This window comes from Notothenia coriiceps, unplaced genomic scaffold (assembly GCF_000735185.1).
Source record: "Notothenia coriiceps isolate Sejong01 unplaced genomic scaffold, NC01 NC01_scaffold00000116, whole genome shotgun sequence".
In the NCBI taxonomy this organism is placed as follows: Eukaryota; Metazoa; Chordata; class Actinopteri; order Perciformes; family Nototheniidae; genus Notothenia; species Notothenia coriiceps.
Window position 1 is genome coordinate 3375 of NW_011332817.1, and position 10281 is coordinate 13655.

General features: G+C 41.9%; 1 protein-coding gene across 1 annotated transcript; it reads right to left on the reverse strand.

The window, feature by feature from the left end:
• Positions 1-671: 671 nt before the first annotated feature.
• Positions 672-2920, reverse strand: sox2 (SRY-box transcription factor 2). Its single transcript, XM_010766176.1, has one exon. It carries the CDS (start codon positions 2524-2526, stop codon positions 1567-1569), a length of 960 nt encoding a protein of 319 aa, XP_010764478.1. The 5' UTR covers positions 2527-2920; the 3' UTR covers positions 672-1566.
• Between the last annotated feature and the right edge of the window lie 7361 nt (positions 2921-10281).

The following is a 10281-nucleotide window of genomic DNA, read 5'->3' on the forward strand; positions in this document are numbered from 1 at the left end:
GGTTGTTGTAAATACTCATGGACTGCTGTCACAGTTAGGCCTAAGTGTCTTTAAAATTAAAATCCACCAATGACAGAAATGCTGAAGACAGTTTACACCAATCTATAATAACTGTAAATTAATTATGGAAATAAATGTTTTTTATGCCCGTTTTTTAAATAACCTTATTAGTTCTCACTCAGTCTCCTGTCCCAAAAGCAGGCCAAGATATTGACACACAATAATAAATAATGCAGAAATAAATTCATTAAAAAGAAAATATCAAGAAATGTAGCCTGGGCCTCAACAGCCATTATTATTGGTGATTAGATGTTTTTGTTTAAAAAAGGATAGAGGACATTATTTCGGAATGTTGTTTGAATTTTGGCCGACTTTTTTTATGAAACAGGCAACAAACCTTGGCTTGATGGGACCCTCCGCAGGCGCTAGAAAATAGAAACCATGACGCCCAGTTATTTGAACAGTGGAGTTAAAAAGAAGCAATGATAACCCCCCCAAATCTTTTTTTTTCTAGCCTAGATATTGTACTTTATATTCATGAAGATGTAAAGAGTCAGTGTTACAGTTACAGGAATTAATTAACATCAGCAGAAAGACAGAAAAGCTCCACAGACAGAGGACAATTGAAACAAAATACGAAAGAGAAATAAAATCAAAACTCAAACAATTTCAAGTATCCAAATTTCCAAAATTTATTCATTTCAAACTGCATATTGAAAAAAAAATATACTCAGCTGAAATTGTAACTGTTATAAGCATGGTATTAGTTCCAGTATATACATGGAGTGGTTGGCTTCTGCGTACAGGCCACCATTTTTAAAATACAACTACGGGAATGGATTTTTGAAATAAAAACTTAAAATATCACAGTAAATATACAGAAATTGTACAACTCAATTAGAAAATAAAGAGCACAAGCATCATACCTCTAACAGATGAAAAGTGGGAGACGGATATATAAATTAACAACCTATATTTTAAGTTGTATGAGAGAAAAAAAAGTGTCTTATCATTTTTTAAGAAATTAAAATGTTAAGTAGTATTGACCTTAAATGAAAAAACAGTACCTGCTTCGTGTTATGTCCCTTTTCTTCCCAATGTTTCCTGTATAAAGGAGCATAACTGATCACTCCCATATAATTCCAGTTCTGCCATCTTCACTTTTAATATTTTCTGCAGAACCGGCGTTGCTTTATATATATATAAAAAAAGAAAAAAAGAAATTGCAACCTCTTGCAGTTTAACAAACAATTTAATCTGATTGTAATGTTTCTTTGATAAATACTGTACAAAAAGGTGATTGCAATAATAAAACATTTGATTGCGACTCCCACTTTCTAGTCTTCCAAACTTCATCCACCAGTGACCAGGGGATCTCCTACCGTTCCTCTAGAGCTTCCTTAGAATAAAATGAAAGAAAAAAAGAGTCGTGTGTCCTTTTCCTGGAGACTTCTATACAACTTTTCCCACCCCGAATTTTTTCTGTACAAAAATAGTCCAACGTTAATAGTCCACAGTTTATCTTATAAAGTTCATTTTTTCTCTCTTTCTCTCTCTGTGTGTCTCTTACATGTGTGTTAAGGGCAGCGTGCCGTTGATCGTCGTCCCGGGCACGGTGCTCTGGTAGTGGCCGGACATGTGTAGCCTGGTCTGGGCGTTCTGCTCGCTGACATCCGCCCCGGGCAGGTACATGCTGATCATGTCCCTCAGATCCCCGCTTTGGCAGCCCGGGCCGGCCCGGTGGGACGACGAAGTGACGACGGGAGGGCTGGAGCTGCTGGACTCGGACTTCACCACCGAAGAGGGCCCCATGGAGCCCAGGGCGGTCATCCCAGGCGTGCTTTGCTGGGAATAGGACATGGAGTATGTCGGGGAGCCGTTCATGTAGCCCTGGGAGCCTGTCATGCTGTTGTACTGCAGCGCACTCATGTCGTAGCGGTGCATGGACTGCATCTGGCTCGGGTTGTGCGCGTTCAGCCCCGGGTGCTGGTAGCTCAGCTGGTCCTGCATCATGCCGTAGCCCCCGTTGGTCCAGCCGTTCATGTGTGCTGCGTAGCTGTCCATCCGCTGGTTCACCCCACCGCCTAGCCCGCCCCCCACACCGACCCCAGATCCCATCCCGTTTCCTCCCGGAGCCAGCAGCCCACCGGGCAAGGTGTACTTGTCCTTCTTCATGAGGGTCTTGGTTTTCCGCCGGGGCCGGTATTTGTAATCCGGATGCTCCTTCATGTGCAGGGCCCTCAGCCTCTTGGCTTCGTCGATGAAAGGTCTCTTCTCGCTCTCGGACAGAAGTTTCCACTCGGCGCCCAGCCTCTTGCTTATCTCCGAGTTGTGCATTTTGGGGTTTTCTTGCGCCATCTTCCTCCTCTGGCCCCTGGACCACACCATGAACGCGTTCATGGGTCTCTTGACCCGCTCCGGACTGTTTTTCTGGTTGGGTCCGTTTCCGGACGTGTTGTTGCCCGGGCCCCCCGTGTTGGTTTGGGGAGCAGGGGGCTTCAGTTCAGTCTCCATCATGTTATACATCAGGAACAGCTTTTAGTTGGACCTCCCGAGAGGGGGGAGCGTTTAAAAATAAAAACACACAGAGACAAACTCCACAAGCCAGAGGCAGGGCAGTGGGGAGCGCAGTGCTGCTGCTGCTAAAAGTTACCTGTCGATTTTGCTCTGCAACTTTTTCTCTGGAAAAAAAACAACAAGCCGCGTCTCATCTACACTCTCTTCTCCTCTCGGTGAGTGTGGCCGAGTGTGTGTGGGAAAGAGCCTTCTCCCAATAGGTCCCGGCTATGTTGTGTCCACAAAACTTCTCCTGTCGCCTCTCCGAGAAAGCATCAACAAACTGTACTTTTCGCCTGTGTCCGCCTGAGCCTTGTCAACTCCAGATAGTTTTTGAACAAGTTAATAGACAACCATTCATGTGACGGGGCTGTCAGAGAATAAATGGCTTCGACCTGGCCAATCAGAGCGGGCCTGCTCCCCTGACACACCAATGGGAGGCATTAATTAGCATAAATGGGCGGGGCTGCTCTGCCCCGAGACACACGCACACTCAGGCTGCCCATATGAGCCAATATAAAGTATTTACTATTTCCAGGCTTATGGAGATATTTCTATGGAAATATATGCACACTGGCAGTTATATTAATACGGAGAAAGAGGAAGCTGGAACACATATTTCTGGCAGTTTAGAAAAATCGTTTTGCAAACATTTACAAGTAAAATACAACTTTCCTAATAAACACAAAACATATGTCAAAAGATATAAAGCAAAAAATTAATGTTTTCGGTTGTTTTCTTATTAACATTTGCAGCATCCACATCTAATCTAAAGTGCAAAGGGTCATTTGTAATACAGTGTGAACAAAAGAAATAAAAATTGTTAAATAAATTAATCAAATGTTGACATTAATGGTGTCAGTATCATCTTATCTTGAACAGCATTGTTCTGACATTAAGTCCTGGCCCGTGACACTTCTGTTGTTCAGAATCAAAAAGTCACTAATGCCCCCACTTACCGGCCCAATAACATAACAACACTTAAATAAACTTTGTTAAATCGTTGAATAGCACTGGTGCGTGTATGTGTGTGTGTGTGTGTGTGTGTGTGTGTGTGTGTGTGTGTGTGTGTGTGTGTGTGTGTGTGTGTGTGTGTGTGTGTGTGAGAGAGAGGGGGGGGGTGTGTCGGGAAGCCACGGCTGGTTTTTATAGCGTTGAAAAGACGGAAAGGTAATCCAGGGTTTTTAGCGTTGAAAAGAGGAAAGGTAATCCAAGATGTTTCCCCCAGCCCTTTGTTTAGTGAAGTTGAATGCCAACACACAGAAGGCAGACGGGCTCATCTCAGCACAAATAAGCGGTTTTTGTTTGGGATGTTGTCGCTACATCTGTCCGGACAAAGACCCAACTCCACTCCACTTCCACTGCCACAGTGCTGCTGTTGTTGTTGGGGATTTGTAGTGGGGGGGGGACGTACCGGGGACACGAGGGGAGGAGAAATAAAGGTGAGGAATATTTTAAGATAAAGTGTCTTTGCACAAAAGGCACAGCTCATTCATATCAGCCTGAACAAGCGTGTCAGCCAATTAGTGTGAAAAGCGGCCTCCACCTGCTTCACTTTATTCCAGATCAAACCGAACACACTGCGATTACTATGACAGAAAACCAATATCTTCGTGTTTAAAGCGAAATTATTCACTCATATAGTTTTAATATCCAATAACGACTAAAGTTATGTTTTACGGTTGTAAGTATGGGTGCCACTTGTTTTGCTTCTGCTGAATCTCCATCCTAAAGACAAGACTGTGGGACACTAGTGCCGCCTACTGGACAGAGAGGGAACTGCAAGCAACTGCAAATGCTCAGACAGGCTTCTCCTCACAGCAAAAGGGAAGCTTGTTTTTAGAGTTCGGTTAATTTTTTATAGTAAATGGCATGCATTTTTATTTTAACATGTAGGCTATCTATTATTATCCAGCAACAATTGAAAATATCAGACATGCACAAGGTGTATTCAGTCACAACACAGCCTGTCTGCAAATCAGACAACCCCAATAATTAAAGGTAGATCAAGTACATACACCTGAAATAATTTAATTTAAATGCGTGTCTCTAGATTAAATCATAATTGAAAGTGAATGGATCAAGCCTTATTATTTTTGTTTTAGTCATTTGATAATAAATGGAGGAGCGGAGCCCCCGTGCTCTCATTATGCCGGCCCCGGCCACCTTACATAAGATTCATCTTGTGCTTAATAGGCTGCGAGAGGCGACACATGCAGCTCGGTCCATTATAATGCAAGGTTGAAATGGGGCGCTCGGCTGCTATCTGCATCTGAGTGTGTTCCCCGCTACCTCTAATCTGCTTATGATAATAAAGGAACAGCGGGGCCCTGCAGCTCTCTGAAAGCAGGCCCCATCCAGCCGGGAATGGCCCTGCATCCACAATCATCCTGAATTAAAGCCGTTGTTAGACAAAAAAACTGTAGAAACTAACAGGGCGGCTCCCTCGGACCACTTGTAAGCCCCCCGCGATACACCATGGTTGGGATGGATACAGCAAATACAGCGTTCACCCCACGCTGTGATATCAAAATACTGTTTAGTGGTTTCACCAATTTAGATGATTTTAGGATCACTGCAAAAACAAGCAAAAAAAAAAGAGCACAAATATAACTGGAAAATATTCTAACAACTGCGCAAAGAGGACGTCAACTCATACAAAGGTATGGCATAATGCTACTTTTGGAACTAATAAAATGCAAATACAAGCTTACACGTGACAAAAAATAAATAAATAAAAAGTAGTTATTATGTTGAAGATTTGAATATATTTGAATTATTATTGTAGGCCTATATATGGCAATGAGAGGTACAGATTTCAGGTGAAATGGAAATACACTTGTCTCTTCTTTCCACTAGGGGCCGTAACAGGGGCTGGGGATGCAGCCGAGAAAATACTTCATGAAATCATTAATAAATCCTGCTCGGAGATAATTGTGGAAAATATAAATAACGTAGAGCTTGTTTTCCTTTTATTTTTAGATACACATAGGAATACAATTGTTTTCCATTTTGAAGACACAAGTTTATTGCTCAAGTTATGGTTTATCTCATCATTTTACTATTTTTTGCAAATAGATTTGGACATGATATATTTATGATATTTAAGTCGATGACAAACTTAAAATAGTTAGCATTTTACACAGTATTTGTCGGGTTGCAACTTTGACAACATTTCGTTTAAGGCCATATGCAATTAAAATATAAAGCAAGAAAATAAAAATATTAATAATATAAATAAAATGTTAAGAGAAAAATAAAAAACATTTGTAATCTCCTAATAAAAGGTCACCGATTTTAGAAATAACAATCCAAAGTTTTCTGTATAATTTGTAATTAAACCAGCGTTTGTTTGCCGTTGTATATAATACATATTCAAAGGGGAAAACATAACCATAATTATTATTCAAATACGTCAAGGAAATAAATAAAATGTGATATCCATATTTATTCTGTCTGCACAGATGATCTATGTGCATGTTGAGTAAAGCAAAGCGGCCAACAACTCAGACAGTCAGTGAAGCTCATGATGCCATGCGGTGTCATTCCACAACACTGCATGGTTTACACACACCCCGACTCAAACACACACTGAGATACACACCGACAGCGACACGCACACAAACACACGCACACACAAACGGCTTCTCCTCTCCACTGCACTCCAACTTACTGCCAGTTTGGGAGTTGTCCTCCTCTCGTCTTGATTGGCAGAAATTAAATAAGATGCCGTTCCTCTCAACCTTCTCCAGCGCACATCCCCCGGCGAGGAAGCATCCGCGTGCCCGGCACAGAGCTCCCAACGCCGGCCTGCGAAATCTCAAAACGGCGCCCTCCGCAAGTTCCCCCATCCCCGGTAGTCCGCGCTGTTTCTATCCGGCAGCCGGCTCGCTCTGTCCGCGGTGTAGCCCCGCTGTCTGTCTGGAGCTGCGCTGTCTTCTTTCCGCGAGCCCTGCAACAAGAAAAGCCGTTTATGGCGACACACAATGTGAAAAGGGGGCCGATTTAAAAAGGAGAAGAATGCAAGCAAGAACAACAAAAGTCAGTTATAGCAAAGTCTATGCCTCTCCTCTCCTATCTTCCACCCCCTAGCTTAGCCCACATAATGAGCAGGAAAAAGCTTTATATTTTGTTCACTGGGTATTCACAGATAATTTGAAGCCATTGTTTCTGCCACAGATGGTTCTTTTAATACAATAACGGTGCTCTTTGTGAATAGCAAGCCCACAATAAAAATCTAAAGCGTCCTCCTGAATAACCATTTTGTTCTCTCTTGTATGGGCCGAACAAAAGCTCCAGTGAGGTAATGGCCTGCCTTATTGAAAGCCTCAGAATGGGGATTTGATAAAGATTTTTTTCGCTTCTTTTTTCCTTTTGCACAAAGTACATGGCAATGTCAAAGAGAAACTGACACGGCATGAAAAGAAAAAATCTCGAAAAAGTGCATGCTGTTGAAGCTTGAAACGATTATTATTATTATTGTCATTATGAAGCTATAATTATTATTCTGCTATTGTTTACATTTCTTAACTTTGTGCAAAAAGTCAGAGGTGAGGGGTTGTTTTCGGGGTGCTGCAGCAGAGCAGGTCAGGTGCAGGCGTGTTATGGATTTTACAATGGAGCTTAAATCCAGAATACATTAGCCTCCAAAGGTCTGCTGTGGATTTGGCACAGCCTCATAATTTTTGCATAGGATGAGTCAAGTTGTGCTTGATAGAATTAAGCATTCAGGGCGCATACCCCTGGTGTCTTGCAGAAAACTCCTGTTCCTAATTCTACCCTTTTCACTATAATGGCCCAGAAAATATTGCATGCCCTTAAAGCGTTGATAAGGCACTGTGAAATGTCATAAATGCATGGTTGTTAATAAGGAGGGAAAGCAGGTAGCCTAATGTAACCCGCTAAGGTGGAGATGCACGCCTGCAGGTGTGTGTAGTCAACATGTCATAGCTCCCTCCACCAGGATGGATCCTGCAGCCGCGTACAGGCCACCTCGATGCCCACGGTTGATGTCATTTGTAATTAACTCATGGCTAATCAATAAAGCGTTTAACAGAAAGCACAATGGACTCACAGGGGATGATCCCAAGCCAAACATATTGGATGTCACTGATCGTTATAAGGTGAGGACACCCTGTCTATCAAAGGGGTGGAGGGAGGTTGTGGGGGATGCAGCAGGAGGAGATAGGGGCACTAGATGAGGGAATGAGGGGTGAGGAGGAGAGAGGAATGAGTGGAGGGAAAGGAGAGGGGATACAAGGGGGGGATAATGGAGGACAGAAGAGGTGAGAAGTGTGTAAAGAATCCCATTTCAAAACATTGATATACACACACAACCAGTTTTCTTCTACACACACACTAGCCTGCTCATCCTTTAACCAATCACATTTGATAAAGTTTTCACGTACAATGAGTTAAGACTAAGGCCTCATATTGCACTGCGTCACCATAGATTTGGAATTATTCTTTACTCAGTTCATATGAGAAAAATGTCCACACACTGATACAAAGTTGCAGGAGTTTCAGTCGCAGCAGCACCATCGGCATCTTTCTGTTTGTGTGCCGGCAAATTAAATCAGTTCCTCTCTATAAAATAAGGAAAACACAACATGATCCGCATTCCATGTTCCTCTTTTGACGCTATCTACTGTGCGCATTGGTTTCAATAAGTCATTTTATAGTAATCAGGATTGTTTCCCGAAAATAAATAGCTTCATTATTTATTTTATTTGCATTACAAACAGACTAAGTGATGCATTTAACATTTCTAGAATCATGGTTTTCTGCAGAACAAGGCACGGTAGCTGAACAAAAACAACAGACAGCCAGAGAGCTTGGTGGACTCTATATGCATACACAACATACCAAAGCTGAGGGGAATATTTCTGAAAAACACTTGGGTTAACAGAAGAGGAACGGGAAAAGCAGCAGAATCAGCGTCACAGGAAGATTTACAGACTCAGAGAAAAAACTGAAAGAGGGGGATCAGTGCTCTCAGTGTGAATAGGCTTAGCAGTAGAAGTAATATGACTTTGGCTCTTTATCTGATCAATCTGTGCCATATATTCTAAATCACACACACACACCACTCCTATTAGAGAGCGAGAGCCCCTTTAATTATAAACCCATCTACGGAGGCTGAATGTGAGCGCATGAGTCCAGTGGCACCATGAGAGCCTTTAGAAACATCATCACTGAATGCTAATGCCTTTCACATTGAATCTGTCTATTGACGTGTGCACACACAATACACACATATGCATACACACTCATGCTCCATATGCATGAGTGTGGACACATTTGCTGCATCTGTTTTGTGCGTTTTCTCGCACCTTGGCCTGATGGGAGATCCACAGTGGGCTCCCTTTGTGTATCGGCATAGTTTCGTGTGTGTGTGTGTGTTATACAGACACATCAACACAGTAATCAGAGAAAAAGGGGAGCCCTATTGAGGGAGATATGGCAAACCAACTGTCAATCATGTCACACCTCACAGCCATCATTAACACTGCTATACTTGCCCTTGAGTAGAAAACAGTAATATTGTTGAATGGCTACTATACTATCATTTGCATTATATCAGCAAATACGGAAAGGTAAATAGTTTAAATCTAGAGTTGATCATTATAAAAGTTGATGTAATAATATTCTACAGCCACTCTTTTCTGTTTCAAAAAGTGTGTTTATTTGTTCATTGTATTGGTCAAAAATATGTCTTGCTTAAATGCTAATTAAGTTCAACTGAGACAAAATACCATCATTACCAAAAAAACAGAGCATCAAATTCTCATATTGTTTTTTATTGTAGCCTACTGCTTCGTATAACACTAAAAAGGGACAGTCCGTTGTATGAGTGTCTTTCTTAAAGGCTTAATTTTCCTCTATGAATTTAAACAGTAATTCTTCAGAGCTTTCTGGAGGAAAATAACATCTGCTATCGATACATCTGCAGAAGATGGCCTCTTGTCATATTTAAGACTGCACAGACCAGACAGAATGTAACAAACTAGAGGCCAACTTTCTGTAATCACTTTCCTATTTCTACTCCTCTTCTTGTCAGAATACGGAAAGACAGAATTGAATACTAGTATCTGAGTCAATGTTTTGTCGTTAAGTGTACACGTATGCTCCACAAATATCCTATCATCATAACTTGACTTTGAATTCCTACGTTAATTCTCATCATCTATTTCGTTTCTACTCAAATACCCGTTTGCTCCCAAAATTACAGACAGGTCTCGTCCATCTAGACACTACAGGTGGCCGGACAGGACGGGGAAGGTCAATCTGTGTTCCTCTCTTTCTTGTGTACGGGAAGAGTGACCTGAAACCATCGACATTGACGAAATTTATCAATTATGTTAAAGAGAAAGATCAAAACACACACAACCACACACACACCAACACAACCACACACACACAACACAACACACACACACACACACACACACGACACGACACACACACACACACCACACACCAGCACACACAACACTACACACAAACCAAGACTTGTTTGTCGACCGTCTGATGTCCGCAGACAGGACGTGGAAAGGCTAAGGACCGCCGGTACATCTATTGATGTCGTAAAGCGACAATGTATTGCGTTTACAAACAGGTGAGGTTGAAAAAGAAAGGACTTTTACACAGAAGTTGTGATTTTGAAATTCGTTTAGCTTCGATCTGTAAAGGTTTATTAACATCTCATCCTTCCAGCACACTCAT

Excerpts from the sequence above, each read along its gene's own strand:
- sox2 (XM_010766176.1), bottom strand. The coding sequence starts at position 2,526 with ATGTATAACATGATGGAGACTGAACTGAAGCCCCCTGCTCCCCAAACC.